We start from the raw sequence: 18,045 nt of genomic DNA, 5'->3' as shown, positions 1-18,045 counted from the left end.
AAATTGTATGTATTATTCTTTCAGATCAAGGCGAGACATCAAGGCATAGATATGAAGATATTCCATTTATGAGACCAGATGAGGTGGATCCAAATATTCCGACTTGTGAGTGATCCGTCTTTGACTCGAGCTTTTGAAAAAACTTCGGGCCATAAGTTAAGATTGTTCACAGTGGAGGAAGAGCCTATGACAGACGAGGAACTGCGTCATCATCTTATGAATAATATGATGTCTTTGACTTTTGAGAAAAGAGCTAGAATGTTCGTCAATAGATCGTGGCCACGAGTAAGTGTTGAGATTAATTCTTGTATGGAAAATACGAGAATATCTGGGTTGTGTTCGTCCTACAATAGCTCGTGTTTTCGTGAATTGGGGACACTTGCTAGCTGGTTGACTGAGACAGTAAGTTTTTTTTTTTTGTTTATTACGTTGATTTAGTAATTAACATATTTCACTTTATCCTTTTCAGCATATTCAAGAATGTTGTCGAGGGTTGCTCCAATTACAAAGGACGTACTCACATTTAATGTCGCATGAGTTGTCATTGATGTACGTCGATTTTCATCAGATGGTTTCGAGTGATTTCAATGAAGGCGGGGAGAATAATATAGAATGTTTGATGTCCGATGTGAGAGCAGAAATTGGTGAGTGACGGCTATTCCATGGAACAAAACCAAAATAATTTTGATACCCTTTCTTCTTCTCGGGCATTGGGTTTTGTTAAAGGTTTTGCCTAGCCATAAGGATATCACAATCATGGATTCAGACTGTAGTGTAGATAGGTCGGGAAAGACATTGCTTAAACTTATTAACTCTTTGTCCCTTATACTTCCCCATATGTTGGGTGTTGATGCTTCGGAAAGATGGAGTATAGTTAGGCCAGAAAATTTTCCTATTCAAAAAACCAGGTTAAAATTTTTTATTTTAAAAATTATTATTTCATTATTGTTTAATGTATATCAATGTATATTTTATGTTTGTTTTTCATTGCAGCGGAGAATGTGGAGTATACTGTTTAGCAACAGCAGCTTATACTATGTTTAGAGAAAATACCTATCAACTAAACGATGAGAAGATTGAAGTATTTAGGCATTATTGTTGTTGTTGTATTTGGGATAAATTATGGTCGTTGGATTAAAACATTTATATGATACTTTATATTGATTTTTAGTTAATTTATGTGATCCATACACTCAATCTATTTTAAACAGTGAAAATTGGTTCGATTCATTGGGTCGAGGATGGGGTCGTGTTGGTATCTATTTTAAACCATGAAACCAATTCACGATGTCGTGTGGGTCGAGCCAGGGCCAATTTTGGGTCGAGTGGGTCGAGACCCATGTTCGTGCACGAGTAATATGCTTGACCTATGGATATACAATAAAAATTAATTTCATATGTTTCTATATACATTCAGTCAAGTGAACATGTAAAGAAATTAGTTATGAATTTTTTTGGTTCTATTACAATGAAATTTGTTAAGAATTTTAGTGGAATTATAAAATTTGTTAAGAATTTTAGTCGAATATAACATTGTTAGAATAAGAGATACATTTTCTACTATTGTTATGAATTTTTTAACTAAGATACTTAAATTATAATATATAACTCATATTAAAATGTTTACACAAATAAATTTTTTATATATATTTGCATTCTAATCATATATAAAGTTAATTGTATATTATAAAATGATCAAAACTCAAAATATCTCTACCCACTCGACCCAAATCGACCCAAACTCGACCCAAACCCTAAACCCTAAACAAAACCCTAAACCAAATCCCAAACACAACCACACGACCCAAAATCTAACCATTTACCACCAGCTCGACCCAACCATATATAAAGTAATATGCTCGACCCATTGATATACAATAAACATTAATTTCATATGCTTCGATATACATACAGTCAAGTGAACATGTAGTGAAAAATTTGTTATGAATTTTTTAGGTTCTATTATTATGAAATTTGTTAAGAATCTTAGTGGAATTATAAAATTTGTTAAGAATTTTAGTCGAATATAACATTGTTAGAATAAGAGATGCATTTTCTACTATTGTTATGAATTTTTTAACTAACATACTTAAATTATAATATATAACTCATATTAAAATGTTTAGACAAATAAATTTTTTATATATATTTACATTCTAATCATATATAAAGTTAATTATATATTATAAAATGATCAAAACTCAAAATATCTCTACCCACTCGACCCAAATCGACCCAAACTCGATCCAAACCCTAAACCAAACCCCAAACACAACCACTCGACCCACTCGACCAAAATCGAACCATTTACCACCAGCTCGACCCAATCATACATAAAGTAATATGCTCGACCCATTTATATACAATAAACATTAATTTCATATACTTAGATATACATTCAATCAAGTGAACATGTAATGAAATTTGTTATGAATTTTTTAAGTTGTATTATTATAAAATTTGTTAAGAATTTTAGTGGAATTATAAAATTTGTTAAGATTTTTAGTCAAGTATAAATTCAATAATAAGATATACATTCTTCTACTATTGTTATGAATTTTTTAACTAACATACTTAAATTATAATATATAACTCATATTAAAATGTTTACACAAATAAATTTTTTATATATATTTACATTCTAATTATATATAAAGTGAATTATATATTATAAAATGATCAAAACTAAAAACTCTCTACCCACTTGACCCAACTCGACCCAAACCCTAAACCCTAAACCAAATCCCAAACACCACCACTCGACCCAAAATCGAACTATTTACCACCAGCTCGACCCAAACTTAAAAATCTACAGCACACATTACAATCTTGTCCACTCGACCCACTCACCACCCCCATCGACCCAAAATTAAAAATTCACCACAAACACATGCCCTCGACCCAAAATTAAAAATTCACCACAAACACATTACATATTAATAAAATCAAATCGATTTTCTTTAAATTCAAACAAATTACATATCATTCAATCTTATTTTCTACCAAATTCTTCAACGGATGGAAATCTGTTTTGTTTTTTTCTTCCACGTCTTCTCTTGATCGCAGGTGGTAGTACTAACATATCATCAAGTGGCCACTCGTTCTGATTCAGAACAGGATAAATTGGCTCAGAATAGGCTAAAGATCATATCATAACAGAATAATACTCTGATCACAAGGAATAAAAATTAACATCACAAAAGTAACTCGCTGCATTTGCATGAGAACATGGAATCTTGTTAGTATCAAATTCTCTACAGGTGCATCTCTTTGATTCTAAATCCACAATGTCACTATTTGTAGCACTTCGAACATTGAACTCAAGACGGCCCAGCCCATAAACTTGATATCCCCGACCAATATTAAACTTTTCACCTAGAATCGACTCAACAGTTGGAGTGAAATTTGTTGTTGATACGATGGATGCATTTCGATAGCTTGAAAACCAAGATGTAGTCAATGTCTGCAAATAATTTAATAGTGCAATGATTGGAAGTTGTCTTTCTTCACGCAATCTTGCATTTATTGATTCAACATCATTCGTTGTCATAATGTTATACCGAGATCTTGGGCTATATGCTCGAGTCCATCGATCCAATGAATCACTTTCATCCAAAAACTTTGCAGCATCGAGATATATTTTCTTATATTTTTCGTACCCTAAGTCAAAGTCGATTTGCTTATAAATTTTTGCTAACCGCATAAAAATTTCGGTACAACCCTTCTTTTTGCAACCAATTTTAATATTTTGTGACAAGTTCCATATACAATGACCATGATGTGCATTTTTGTAAACGTTGGCAACTGCAGCAATGATGCCCGAATTTCTGTCTAAGATAATCACCAATTCTTCCTCATCAACCACTACTTCCAAGAGCTTCATCAAAAACCAACTCCATGAAGCAATGGATTCTACATCAACAACAGCCCAATCCAAAGGATATTGATGAAAATCTCGATTTGTGCTGAGGCCACAAGTAAAGTACCGTCGTACTTTCTTTTCAACCATGTACCATCAATAGATACGACTTTTCTCATGCATCTATATCATCTTGCACATGCGCCATATGTTAAAAACAAATACTTGAATCTATTATGTTCATCTATTACTAAATCTATTATACTACCAGGGTTCATTCTCTAGACCATTTTCAAATATGAAGATAGAAGACCAAAACTTCTTTCAGGATCACCTCTGAAGATATCATGAGCAAGTTGTTTGCCTTTCAAGGCTTTGTAATAGGTAATGTCAACCTATTTATTCCGCATCATTGTCATAATAGATTTTGGTTGAGGTGTTTTCTGTTGTCCTCGAAAGTTCTCTATCAACATATCACAAACGACTGATGAGCTGGCTTGTCGATGCCTTTTACGCATTCTAGTCAAGTCACAATTGTGTGTATTGCAGTATATACAAATCACAAAATCTGTTGAGTTCTCGTGTTTTGAAGTCCAAATTCTCCAGCTGCAACCTTTATTCACACAACGAACCGAATAGATATTTCGAGAAGATTTGACTCTTTCAAACTCAAAAGACGAGTTCAGAGAAATTTTGGATAACACTTTCTTCACTTCGGTCTTGCTTGAAAATCTTTGACCAATAAATAAGCTTGAACCATCGGTAAATGAATATGTATCAGCTTGAACATGAGTCTCATTATCATGAGCTACACTGGTGTGGTGGATGTTGACATCATTATCATCCACATGTACTGCATCTATATCCTCCACATCATTTTCTGTGCTTCTCACATCATTCTCTTCCATATTTTCAGTTGATGTGTTTATATCTTCTAATATATCATTATTGGCACAATGGTCATTTGAGACAAAAGTTTTATCAAAATAGTGATCGTACATATTTGTTTCATCATCGACATTCTCATCATCCAAATGAGTCACATTTAAATCCGGTGACATGATATTTTCAATTTCAACAATATCAAGAGAAACAACACTGAGTTCAAATTCGATATGAAGTACTAGTCTTTCTTTTGCACATCCAAAATATAAGTATGCTTTCAAATCATTATCATCCTCAATATAAATTGGACGAATATTGCAATACTTCACATCAGGAAGATAACTTAATATCAATTTTTCTGTCCCACCTAGATTCATAATTCTATAAATCTCACTGTCTATATATTCCATAGAACAAATATTAGAATCCAAAGGAATAGCTGCCCACTTACCACTCGGACATGAACGCCATTTAAATATATTATCTTCTTTAATTTCCTATTCGTCGTTGTACTCAAATAGAATAACGGTTGGCATAACCTACAAAACATAAAGAAGAATATTATATTATAGAAAATATTATGTATTTAAAAAAATATGATATGTGAAAGTGATGAGTGCTTAGGCGCTACAAACTAGCGTCGCAGCGCCTGTAGCGCCCCAGCGCTAAGATCACAACACTCTACCCATGAATTGCAACATATACATATCACTCGACCCATGCAAGCTCATCCTGTAGTGTCCGAAAATCAGTACACGTAAAATCCATGCATTTATTTAATGGTTAAATTATTATTAAAATTTAAAAATTATTTTAATGATGCATTATTTATTCAAATTGCATTATTTTAAATTATTCATGTTTATGTGATGCACGTTAAAATGTTTTTCGAGTTTCATGTTTCAAGCGATTATTCGGTGCGGGATCGAGGATAAGAGACCGGCGATGATTTTGGCAATATTTTTAAAAGATGGTATTTTATTTTAAGTTGAGAATGGGGCGTTTTAAATAATTTATCTAGTGTCAGCATTTTTAAAGCCTAAATTATTTATTTAAGCGATTTTAAAATTTTAAAACTTTTAAAGTCTAGCACATGTACATTTTATTTTAAAATTAGAGATTTTGTTAAAGTTAAGGGAGAGTTAGTATTTTTAAAATTAGTTGCTAATCAATAATTAAGCAAATTTTACTCTCCCTAGTTTACTAATCACACGCACACACACTTTTACACACACTAAAAATCGCCTAAACACACACACTCACTTCATTATTCAGATTTTTATTATTTTTGAGAGCAAAAACCTAGGGTTCTTCTACCATAGAGCAGCCGCCTCATTTCTTCAGTTCTCCCAGCAATTTTCGTTGGTTTTCTTCAAAGAAAATTGTTCCACGATCGTCCCGGATCAACCTCGCATCTTTTCCCGCGTCGGTATCGTCGTTTTGGTATTTTAATTATCAAAAGGCACGTATATTCTTTTGTTTATGCATCGATATCGTCATATTATGCGTTGTGTTGTTATTTATGCGTAAAAATACATGTGTGATGTATAGAAGTTTGAGCAATGATGTTTGGATCAATTTTGAAACGGTTTTTGGCTCACAAATCACGTTTTTACTGTCTTTTCAAAAACTGTGATTTTTCGGTCGTGATTTTGAGAAAACTTTCAACATGAAAAATGTATAATTTTAGATACCTTCGATTTGATATAAAATTCAAAATATTTGGATAAACATTGATTGAGTTATGACAGTTTTCTTGAGACTGCTCAAACTACGTTTTCTGAAAATTATGTTATTGATGTATTCTTGAAGTTTATTTGTTGCAGGCTTCGTTAGGAAAGTTGGGTGACTGCTACTGCGTTTAAGTATTGTGAGTATGATGTTGGGATGAGTTTTGGTGCTTCGATTCGTGTCGATAGGCACTTGGTTGCATTAGAAGTCGTAGGAAGCATTTTGGTGTCAAAAAAATTCATGTTTATGGGTTATGTTGCGTAGTTGTTGTGCGTCGTTGTTTTGGGGACATATGTTTGAGTTGAATCCTTGTCATAGCGTCCTAAGTTCAGTCTCGTTGCATCGGTTCGAGTCGTTTGTGCGTGACTTTTAAAACTGCATCAAAATGTGTTATTTTGGATTGGTTGTGCGCAGGATTAGCGCGGCAGCGCTCGTCAAGGAGCGCCGCAGCGCCCGTTCTGCGCAAGCCTAGCGCCGTGGCGCTGCCCTTGTGGCGCCGCGACGCTAGGTCTGTGGCATTGCTAGCGCCTAGGCGCTAGTGCGCAGCACTATACAGCGCCTAGACGCTCATCCATACTTTTTAAAACACTATTTTAGGCTCATGTCTTCTATGTTTTGGGAATGTTCACACATCATTTTAGGATTTGTTTTGGGGGTTGATGTCATGGCTTAGCACAATGATTAAATGAGGTTAAGTCCCGAGCGATTTAGAACGTCATAAAAAAATTATCATTTTGGGTGGTGAGCACGATTATTATGTCTAAGTATGGAAATTAAGTGCTTGAAATCTTGTTAATATGTGCAGCAGTGGCCCCGAACGAGATCCAACGAATCCCTCAACGCCAAGTAAGTATGTTCGACGTGCAAAGAAAATACTTTTAAGTTTTGAGGTATGCAAAATGTCTTGTGTTAGGATTTGGTAGTGAGCACGATGGCCCCGAACGAGATCCAACGAATCCCTCAACGCCAAGTAAGATGAACGGGTTTAGATCAGGATTGGAAAGCGTTAAAGCATGAACGGGGACCAATCCACCCGTTAAAGCATGAACCGGGATCTCATGTATGTGGCCATGGATCTTCCCTGTCAGCCCAGTACTGTGGTTTAGTTTGATCAGGCGTATTTATGTATGGGTCACTTGCTTTGAAACATACCTCTATGCAAAATGATGAAGTTTATGTATGTTCAAGTATGTACAAGTATGCAAGCATGTTTATGAAAAGTTTTCACGTTATGGCACGTCTATGTTATGTATGTATTTTCAAGTTTAATTGCAAGTTTAAGTTTCACGTATGTACGCTCTATTTTGAAGTTGCTTGTGGTTTTATTACGTACTACTCGTTACTTCCAGTTTATACGTGTTGAATCTTTAGACTCACTAGACTTGTTCGATGCAGGTGAGGATGATTTTGAAGAGACTAGGGGTGGGGACCAAGGAGCTGGCTTGGACTGAGCTGGAGGCTAAACCCGAGGACCGCCATGTTTTATAGTTTAATTGGAAGGCAAGAGGGAAAAAATATTACAAGTAAAAAAACGACATATAATTGAAACCTTTTAATAAGTTTGTGTGTGTGTGTGTGTTATAACTAAATATTTTGTGTCGTAGAAGGTCAATATTTTACTATTTATCTATCATACATCTTGATTTTGCTGCATGATGTGGATACCTAGCTCAGTGCCAATATCTATGGCAAACTCTTGTAAAAGAGAAAGCTTTGCATCCATCGTAATTATTCTTCGTAGGATTATTGTCCATACTGGGTTTGAGTAAAATCTTCTTATCAGTTCTTCGACTTCTTTTTGAAATAAGTAGTTGTAGTAGCATTGCCCACAATCGATACAAGTACAATAACGATTGACATCCATTGTTTGTGATGATGAAATGATATCTATAGTTAGATGAAATGATATCTATAGTTAGTTTTTTATACCGTAAGAAAAATATGATGAGTCATCATTTGTTTTTGACAAGTGTTAAGATTAAGTTTTTCTGTTTCAGTACAATATTGACAGTTGTTATATTGTAATATAATATTGTAAATAGGTAAGATTAGTCATCGGAATTTGTTAGTATATTTTGCCACATGTAATGTCTGACAAAACGTAGTCACTGTTCATTTATATTATATGGAAATAGAAATTATATGGTTGTAAAAGAAATAATACACAAAAATCAGGAGATTAAGCTTAAACAAATCTAATAATTTTGAAGGTTACCATTTGCAATTTATGATTTCGCAAATAAGTTAAGCTCAAGCTCTTTTTCACAAAAATATATTCATGAGTCACTCTTGAACAAAAATTTATCTATTCACAACAAGTATTTTGGATAAGCTCTTGATGCTACGTTTTATAGCATCAATAACACATGCATGCTTGTTCTAATTGGTAAAGCAACAACAACACAACAAAACAGTATCTCACAATATGCTAACAGCAAAAGCTAGCTGAAAATTGAAGGAATTTTGGAAATGTGAAAACGAAACCTAGCTAGGAGCAAACAACAATTTTCACAAAAGATGGACACATATGGGGTGCACCAATAGATAGGCTGCCATGAAGAACAAGCAATACCTGAAAATGGAGGTTAAAAGCACTGTCAACAATGTTAGATATCAATAAGGCAAGCAAACAGATAGATACACACACATATTTGAGTTAGCAAGCTAACAACAACAGCCCGACATAACAACTTCTATAGTACATTATCTGAGCTCCAAGAAACACGTAGACTGTAGTAAACAATCATAGCTTCAAGATTTAGTGAGGCGAAAGACTAAACAACGAACACAAACAAACAAAAATAGAGAGTTAAACTACGAGCATAAGAACATATAAATCAAACAGAAACTTCCAACCACAATTATTAAGGACTTTGGATAAACCACAATTACTAAGGAGTTTGGACAAAAATCGGAATATTGAAACCACAAAAACCAAGAGCGTTGACACCACCAATAGTCGCTGCAAATGAAGGCGCTGTTGAGCTGGTATACAAAAAAAATGCACAGAAGAACAAAACAAAAAATCTACACCAACAAAACATAGCAAAGCAGAGGCTCCAAATTCCAATAACCACGGACACCAAAATACGTCTTTTATTAGTTGTGTGAAAGTTATCGTATTTTATAGTGTGTAGTGTGTAAGTACCTTAGTCTTGTTTTGAATGCTTCAAGCCTTCTTTGGTCATATCTTTCTTAGCTTCAAGTTTTCTTTTACCACTTGAGGCAATTTGATGTTCGACAAGTTCTATTGCCAGATGTTCCTCTGGTGTTTTTGAGGTGCTTTCTTGAGATTCAATCATAGCAATATCTGCCTCATGGTTTTTATGCGTATGTAAAGATGTGCTTTTTTCTTCGGAGCTGTGTGATGTTGACAATGAATCAGATGTTGGTAGACATGCGATTATTGTATGTCGAACGAAAACTCTCCCCCTGAGTTCGTTTTTTGATGTTTTGATTTGAAGTAGGAACTGTAGTTTCTTGAATTGTTCATTAATACTGTCAAGACTAAATTCTCTTTCCTGTCATAAATAAGTACAATGAATCTTAACAGATATGTGGATTGTTCTATTGTAGGGAAATGGATTTTATATAAATATACCTGTTGCTCTGCTTCGATGATTTCTTCGCCGGACATGCCTAATAGTATTTTTGTCTCGTTATGTTCCACAAAAACAAGTAAATTCCCAGTTCCATCGTACAAATCTGCTTGAAAACGTAACCTAAATAGATATAATTGGTTACAATGCAAGATTATTAGAATATAAATATATAGTACAAGATAGCATGTTGGTTGCTGGTGTAGTTATGTAACCTATAATTATGACTTACAATGGTTTTGGGCTTGGAAAATCATTGTTGCAGTAGAAACATGTAAATTCATATTTGTAGGCTCCTTCAGATGCTCTAGAACAACCTGGACAAGCTAAAAAATATAACCGATGTTCAGAATCAGTTATTTTCAGCGTAGCTCTGATCCAAAAAGATTTGACCTGTAAATGTATATATTTATTTAGAATAGTTTATATTTTTGAGGTGTAAATGCAGGTAAAGCAATGCATGAATGAATGTAAAATTACCTTTTCAGTCAAGCTAAGAATTTGACTGATTTTCCGTATCTGAAAGCTAAGAGGTGGGGCTATTGCTTGTTTTGCTTTTTCATATACTTCTCGGTAACAACACTTTCAATATATTCTTTGTTGTTGTTTATCCTACAAAGATAAATCTAAATTATTTATTTGGTTTTCACTCAAAATAGCAGTTTTTTTTGTATACAATTAAGGAATAGGAAGCAAATATTGTAATAACATAACTAATAGTGAGGGGACATAAATTACCATATCATCAGTTGTTTGGCCTGTGGTATAGGAGGCTCAAATAAAATAGTACTATTTGGCACTGTTCCAATGGACAACCCTGTGATAATATATTTTAATGAGCAAAGACTACTATATATCAATATAACTTGCTATAATATATATTTAGCTATTTATCATTCAGATTTACTTAGTAAAGTTTTTATATAATGGAATAAAATCAAGCTTATCTTACCGTAAAATGTGTTCACAGAAAGCCTCATTCCCAAAATGATGGGCATGTTGTGAACATTTTCAACCAGATAAGGAGCTTCGTTTTCCAGAAATTCCTCCCATAATGTGAGGATTAAAGGTTTGCGTCTGTATGCATAATAAAGCTGTAATATCTCTTTGAATATGATTAGGAAAAATCTAAAGTGCACCAATTGACATTGTATATTTTGAAATGAAATGACTTACTCTTCGTTGACAATGACAAAGTCCTGTAAGTGTTTTTTAGTTTTCTCAACGAACCGTGGTGGAAACACATGCATAACACTGCACAATAAGTCTAAAACACAAGATCTGTTCATTAAATAACAAGACTTAGTTGGCATTTCAGGATGTGAAAGGAAAATTGGGGAAAAAACTTAGCTGATTTGTTTGTTAGGCATGTCTGCTATTTGTGGGAATTGTCCAAACGAAGTAAGTTCGTAAGCATGGTCCACGGGAAGTTGTTCTTTTACATCTGCAAGTTTAATGTAAGTGCTTCGACTCAAGATCATTTGATGTTTTGATGCTGCCATAATCGGTGTGTTTCCACTTATTTCCTTGATCTTGGCATTCCCGACATAGTAAGTTTTGTAAAGCTCAACCAACTTGTTTAGTTGATCCACATCTTGTTCATAGATGATACTTTGCATGCTTGTATTCTGGATGAAATAAAGCGTGTACTTAAACCATATGAAGAACAATTTTTTTTTTACAATGCTTTAAAATAATCTTACCTCTTTATCTAGGAAAATAATTTTTTGCTGTCTTCCCCATTTCGAAAAACGGATGGGGTTTTTTCTACAACCAAAACCCTTACAAACCAGTTGCGAGTTTCTGGTTTAAGATTTGAAAGAGCTGTACATTTTTCATTCATTGATCTGCATGGTATAGGAAGAACAAGCAAGATATAAATGGCTATTTTCGATAATTCTAACAGAGAAGTTCTTGTTAACAATCACAATAAGAAATGACAAATATAATTTATACCTTAGATATGATATCTCTTAAGAATAACACTTTAATATGGTATAAAATAATTTTTAGGGTATGTAAAAGTTTTGGGACCAGTTGTAATAAAGAAATTGAACCTTATTGTTTTAAATAAAAATGTAGCCACTGTGAGTAGGAAATTTTCAGAAAAGGCAGAAATCTAATTTGAATATAACAATGCTTTGTCTACAATATTTAACGTAATTGAAAATACCTAACAAATAGAAAAATAATAGAGTAACAGTTTACCTATATTAATGTATATTTGCAGCTTGTAGAACCTCGTGATATACAATATTTTTTGTATAATTCGTATTTTGAATTAATGGTGTTGATGGTCTAATAAGCACTTTTACTTTACCTATATTTTTCGCTCTTGATAAAGCAACATAGAGTTGACCATGTGAGAAAACAGCTTCTTTCAAGTAGACACCAACAAAATCCAAAGTTTGACCTTGTGCTTTGTTAATAGTCATTGCATAACATAGACGTACTGGGAATTGTTTTCTTTTAAATGGAATTGTTGAAAAATTGTCATGTGGAGCTTCTAATGTTATACGTGGAATAAATACTGGCTTTCCTGCATGAGTTCCTACTGAAATTTCAGCATATATAATATTTTTGTTGAATCCTTTGCAAAGAAGACGCGTTCCATTACAGAGACCTTCGGTAGGATTAATATTCCTTAGCAATATGATTGGTGAATTAATTTTCAAAGTTAATTTATGAGGAGGAAGCCCTTGGGGAGTCAAACAGTGAAATAATTCTTGTTGGTCTGGTATGATAAAATTACTTGTGTTTTCATCACAACTAAAATATGTCTTCTCCTCGCCTGAAAATTTGCTAATTAGGAGATCATTTATTTCGTGAACGAATTCGTTTCTTGTAGTAAGTATAGCTCGTTTAAAAAATGAAGATAAATCAATATTCGGATCAGAAATGTTTGGAAATACCATGTCTATCAATGCATGTAAAGAAGTAACATCATCTACAAATGGAATGTTTATTTTATTTGGTATTTGGATTTCCTCTTTGTCATTAATATATTCGATTCCATTACCAATTCTGAGCAAATAAGATGAGAATTCAGGATCGAGAAATGCTCGCATATTTTGCTTGAGCTTTATTTTGTCAAATTCTTTCCATAAAGGTGACATAATAATTGAGGCATCTGTAATGGCATCTCTAGTGCTTTTAAGAATTACTGGTAAGGTCTGCCGAAAATCTCCACCAAACACAACAATTTTACCACCGAATAATCTATCTAAACCCATTACATCTTTAAGCATTTCGTAGAACTTTTCAATAGTACTACGTTTAGCCATTGTAGCTTCATCCCAAATAATTAATTTTGCTAGCTTGATTAAATGAGCTAATGTGCTTTGTTTACTAATGCTACAAGAATTCAAATCATTTTCATCTAAAGGTATTTTAAATCTTGAATGTGAAGTACGTCCTCCTGGAAGCAAAGATTCTGCTACTCCTGAAGTAGCTGTAGCAAGTGCTATATGACCATTTGAGCGAATTGTTGCAAGGATAGCTTTGTCTAAAAAATTTTGCCAGTGCCTCCAGGGCCATCAATAAAAAAAGCATTTGGTAAATCATTGTTAACATGATACATTATTCGATTATATGCCTGTCTTTGCTCAATATTTAGTTGTTCAACAGCTAAGAGATCTTCAGCAGGTATAACTATGTTTTGTTCATTTTGTAATTCTTTTGTCATATTATCATGACAACATCTAATTAGGTCGTCATTTGCAGGAAAGAAGTCTTCTAAATTTTTTCCCATCGAATACAAATAATTAACAAGAATGGTTAAAACTTTGTGTTTAGTTACATTAGGAGAAAGAGCATTGTTGTGTTTAAAATCTTCTGAAAGAAAAGTTTCGAATTTGAGCAATAAATGTTGGGGATTTTTTGGATTACAATATACAAGAACAGTAGCAAATAACTGTCATAAAGCATGAGGCATTAAGTAAGCAGCAGCTTCTTGCATACACATATCAGCAGTGCTATCAGCCTCTATTAAGCCTAATGTTCGTACAGCCTCTCTGAAAGTTTTGAAAGTTTCTCCATTGATTGTTTTTAAGTCTGTAAAAGATGTTGGTTTCCTAACATGCATTAATAGCAACTTCAAATAAAACTTTTCACCGTCTGAAGGACGACAATTAAAAATCCTACCAATGACCTCATGTTTCTTACGCGGTTCCCATTCTTTTGAATCACTGTGCCATGTAAAATATTCAGGAAACTCAACGTATAAACAATTCATTTTTTTAGAATATTCATTGTATTTATTCATGTAGAAAAATTGGGTTAGCATTGTTTTTTTATTTGTAGGGTTATTAGCAATGTTGTATAATGATTGATTAGCATGGAAAGTTATAACTTGTTCATTCTCTAGATGAATAGGTAAACATATTACTGATGGATACACATGGTTCAGATCAAATTTGAAAATTCGCCAAGCAGCTTCAGGAGGTGAAATCCATCTTGCAGTTTGAAACTGTTTGATTTCATCAACCACATGCTCTTTTCCATCTGTAGCTAGTGTATATAAAATTTTATCGTGTCCTTTGTAAATGTATTTTATAGCTTGGATTGTTGAGCATACTTCAACATTAATATGGCAATTAAATTTAGCCAATAGATATTGATTGTAAGGTACTACCACCGATTATCTAGTCGTGAACCCTAACAATAACAATATGGTTGTCATTTCTACGACGGTATATTGGATATGAATTTGTACCATATTTTGTATACTCTGAGAAGTCTTTAGGGTAATTAAATTTACAGGAATTTTTTTCCATACAAGGGCACGATGGATTAAGAAAACCACAAGGTCCATGAATCATATGCTTTACAACTAATGAAAGCAAATATGGTTGAGTTTGTGGATCAGGTAATTCGGCACTAACAACTCTATCAAATGCTTCTGGACAAAATAGTTTTGATGCCTGATTGAAAATAAGCAAAAAATGAGCATGTGGTAGACCTCTTTTTTGGAACTCTATCACATAAGTATAAGCAATAACATGACCACATATGTCTTTCTTGAACAATTCATCTTTTAAAACCTGAAGTTTTGCACGAAATATTCTAGTAATTAAGTCAGGCCTATTATGTATTTCATCAGAAGGTAGACATAGAGCTTTTATTTCTGGCCAATTTGGATTCGAAGTCATTGTCAAAAAAATATCAGGTTTCCCATAGCGTTGAACTAAATTTATCGCATCCATATATCTTCTACGCATATCTCTAGGACCTCCAATAAATGAAGTAGGTAACACTATGCGTTTTCCAATATCAGCACCCATTTCACATCCATGTGTTATACTATCTAGTAAACCACGATATGCTTCATTTCTTAAACGATTTTGCATGTTTGAAGTTTTAAAAAAGTCCAACCTCGATGTTTCAATTTTGATGTACATATCTACTATATATTGTTGTAGAAGCCTACCAGTATGTAACAAAAAAGATTTGTCGTTCTCTCTAATTTGTAATTTATAACAATAATATTCACGACATGACACTGTTGATCTTTGAGTGCTGTTTTTTTCCAAAGCTATATAAACAATAAAACAAATATGTAAGGACAACTGAATGTGAAGAATAAATTTCAAAATAGAAAANAAATCCCAAAAATCTTCAACTATATTTTTTGACACTGACCATGAAATCTTGAACCGGATGCGTATTAGCTCAAAATTTAAGGAAACCCTTATAGAAAAAATGATAAATATTTTAACGGTAAATCCTTATGCAAATTTTTTCCGAAGTCTTAATAGTATTGACAACCTACATGATTATAAAATCACTTTGCAAGCTGACCCTGCTATTGACCAACGAGTTTTTAATAAACCTACTGTATCTCAAGTTGCGGGAATATGGTTAGAATCTGATGAAAGCGAACAATATGCGAGTCAACATATACAAGTATATCAAAAAGATAGTCAGACACAGATAATTAAACATTACTTTGCTTGTTATNGATTTTTGGGATTTTCATGATTTGATGGTGTTAGTTGTCCTATGAAGTGATAAACTTGACCTTGTACACGAAAAGTATAAATTCCAGCATTTCTTTTAGCAAAAGATTTGTCACAATGTACTCCCATCGATGTGAATGCAAACATATTATTGTAACTACGAACACAATTATTGAATTCCTCAGCATTTTCAGCATTACCAAGATACAATTGTACCAGTTCGAAAGGCATTTCTGTCGACAAGAGATTTATTTCCCCTAATGAACAACAAAATGCAGGTGACTCTGAATAAATACGTTTAGCATCACAAAATGCACAATTTGGCACATCAGGTAGCAGATCTGGAGCTGTTGCTATAAATTTTAACGGGTCACCTTCGACATTTTGTGTCTCAAAAGTATCTAAAATTGGTATTTCGTTTTGTTTTGCTCATCGAGAATTTTTTGCTAATCTCCGTTCTTCTAGGCAGGCATATTTCCTTTTACGACATTTTCTTACACAACTGGCATCTAAATTACTGTTGATTTTGTTGTGTGACATTGCTGCTAATTTTATGAACTAAGAAGAAGAAAAATATGCAGATTAAATATTCCTAAATATAATGTTATGGAAAACTAAGAAAACGTGTACCTATATGCTAATTGAGTCGAGGAGCTGGCCATTTTTTCCCAGAGTATACCTCAGCGCATGCAGATCGTTTATGTTCACACAGTAAAGCGCAAATAACCTTGAGGGAAAAAAGTATAGCAATTAACGTAGGCAAATTCAACATAACCCAAATAACCTTGAGGGAAAATAAGTATTACAATTAACAGAGGCAAAGTCAGCATTTTAGTTTTACCAAAAGTGTTAACCAATATGTAAAAAAATATTTATTTTTGGGCGAGGTGTTTCGGCTAAGCATCTACTGAATCGTTGGAAGATTTAAGGGATTTTTTTGCATGTTTGTCGTTTGGATTATACTTCTTCTTTTCCTCTTGTTTTCTACGAGCACATTGTTTGTTGTCAAAGACCAATATTGTATATGATTTAGTTCGAAGACGGTTTAGTAGTGTTTATGCCCTTGTCAGTTTTGAAGGTGTTCTGGGAACCCTTAATTTGGAGCCAATCGAGGAAATAATATAGTTATATTGATTGAAAATATTATATTATCATTGTCTACACAAATAGTATTAATTTACTATAGTACAACAGTAGCTATTTTTCTGCTCAAAATTTAAGCTCTTTGAACAAATCTGAAGGATTGGAAAATATAATGAGGCTTTAGAAAAGTTTGAGTCAGTATTAGGTTCTGAACCAGAGGCAGAGGAATCTGTTGTAGCAAGTTGATGTAGCTAATGAGCTTTGGTAGTCCGAAGAAATTCACAAACCCAAAAAAAAAATCCCAAAGCTTGTTCCAGTTGATAACTTAATTCATTAGAAGGATCAAACCAAGAAGCTTAAAAAGAAACCCAATTGATAATGAGGGAAAAACAAGAACAAGCAAACATATGGAAGAAGCTTAAATGCCCAAACCAACAACCAGAACAAAAACAAACAACCCAAAAAGAAGAACAAGGAAATAAACCTGGGCAAAGCTTGAACCGAAGCAGCAGACGGTACGCCGCGAAACAAGACTGGAGCTGGAGAAGTTGTGAAGACGAAAGAGAGGAGATTACTGCACTTCCTTACACCGAGAAGCTTGAATGCCCAAACTAGAAATTAACACAAAAATAAGAATAAATGCCCAAATCAGAACCTAAAACAAAAAATAGAACGAAAGCACAAAATCCAAAAAGAAGAACAAGGAACAAACCTATACAAAGCTTGCACCGAAGCAACCTATACAAAGCTTGAACCGAAGCAGTGGACGGTCGCCGAGCGAAACAGCGGGCGGTCGCCGAGCGAAGCAGGAGTGCAACCGAAAACACAAAAAATAAAACGAACACAGAAAACCCAAAAAGAAGAAGAAGGAGACAAACCTAGACAAAGCTTGAACCTAAGCAACAGACGGTCGCCGAGCGAAGCAGCGGAC

At 33.7% G+C, this 18,045-nt stretch overlaps 3 protein-coding genes across 5 annotated transcripts; all 3 read right to left on the bottom strand.

Annotated features, from left to right (window-relative positions):
* Nucleotides 1-3,172: 3,172 nt before the first annotated feature.
* Nucleotides 3,173-4,009, bottom strand: LOC140989401 (uncharacterized). The gene has a single exon (XM_073458605.1). It carries the CDS (start codon nucleotides 4,007-4,009, stop codon nucleotides 3,173-3,175), a length of 837 nt encoding a protein of 278 aa, XP_073314706.1.
* Nucleotides 4,010-8,766: 4,757 nt separating this feature from the next.
* LOC140989507 (uncharacterized) lies at nucleotides 8,767-17,708 on the bottom strand. Of its 3 annotated transcripts, none has more exons than XR_012177500.1 (10): nucleotides 16,662-16,758; nucleotides 11,778-11,921; nucleotides 11,251-11,702; nucleotides 11,027-11,151; nucleotides 10,813-10,891; nucleotides 10,555-10,686; nucleotides 10,307-10,467; nucleotides 10,077-10,197; nucleotides 9,624-9,996; nucleotides 8,767-9,047 (listed from the first exon to the last, which is right to left on the bottom strand). XR_012177500.1 is itself a non-coding variant. In XM_073458714.1 (10 exons), exons 6-9 carry the CDS (start codon nucleotides 10,813-10,815, stop codon nucleotides 9,625-9,627), a joined length of 657 nt encoding a protein of 218 aa, XP_073314815.1. In that variant the 5' UTR covers nucleotides 10,816-10,891; nucleotides 11,027-11,168; nucleotides 11,251-11,702; nucleotides 11,778-11,921; nucleotides 16,662-16,758; nucleotides 17,599-17,708; the 3' UTR covers nucleotides 8,767-9,047; nucleotide 9,624. The 3 variants fall into 3 exon arrangements, 2 of the variants coding, with proteins under 2 accessions (XP_073314815.1, XP_073314814.1); XM_073458714.1 differs by lacking the exon at nucleotides 10,555-10,686 and adding an exon at nucleotides 17,599-17,708 and having other exon boundaries at nucleotides 11,027-11,168; XM_073458713.1 differs by lacking the exon at nucleotides 10,555-10,686 and having other exon boundaries at nucleotides 16,662-16,980.
* Nucleotides 11,421-15,356, bottom strand: LOC140989400 (uncharacterized). Its single transcript, XM_073458604.1, has 3 exons — nucleotides 14,834-15,356; nucleotides 12,390-13,579; nucleotides 11,421-11,702 (listed from the first exon to the last, which is right to left on the bottom strand). The coding sequence occupies exons 1-3, from the start codon at nucleotides 15,354-15,356 to the stop codon at nucleotides 11,421-11,423; spliced, it is 1,995 nt and encodes a 664-aa protein (XP_073314705.1).
* Nucleotides 17,709-18,045: the final 337 nt, after the last annotated feature.

The sequence above is a fragment of the Primulina huaijiensis genome, chromosome 12 (genome assembly GCF_012295235.1).
Source record: "Primulina huaijiensis isolate GDHJ02 chromosome 12, ASM1229523v2, whole genome shotgun sequence".
NCBI classification, from domain to species: domain Eukaryota; kingdom Viridiplantae; phylum Streptophyta; class Magnoliopsida; order Lamiales; family Gesneriaceae; genus Primulina; species Primulina huaijiensis.
This window is presented reverse-complemented; position numbering and strand designations above follow the sequence as displayed.

What these genes read in the sequence shown, in the direction of transcription:
- LOC140989507 (XM_073458714.1), bottom strand. An exon ending in TTTCCAAGCCCAAAACCATT is followed by an intron (nt 10,198 to 10,306) that starts GTAAGTCATAAT and finishes ATATCTATTTAG; the next exon opens with GTTACGTTTTCAAGCAGATT. An exon ending in TCATCGAAGCAGAGCAACAG is followed by an intron (nt 9,997 to 10,076) that starts GTATATTTATAT and finishes TATTTATGACAG; the next exon opens with GAAAGAGAATTTAGTCTTGA.
- LOC140989401 (XM_073458605.1), bottom strand. Translation starts at nt 4,009, where the DNA reads ATGGTTGAAAAGAAAGTACGACGGTACTTTACTTGTGGCCTCAGCACA.
- LOC140989400 (XM_073458604.1), bottom strand. Translation starts at nt 15,356, where the DNA reads ATGGGTGCTGATATTGGAAAACGCATAGTGTTACCTACTTCATTTATT. An exon ending in TTGTATGGAAAAAAATTCCT is followed by an intron (nt 13,580 to 14,833) that starts GTAAATTTAATT and finishes AAAATTTTTTAG; the next exon opens with ACAAAGCTATCCTTGCAACA. An exon ending in GAGCGAAAAATATAGGTAAA is followed by an intron (nt 11,703 to 12,389) that starts GTAAAAGTGCTT and finishes TATTTCATCCAG; the next exon opens with AATACAAGCATGCAAAGTAT.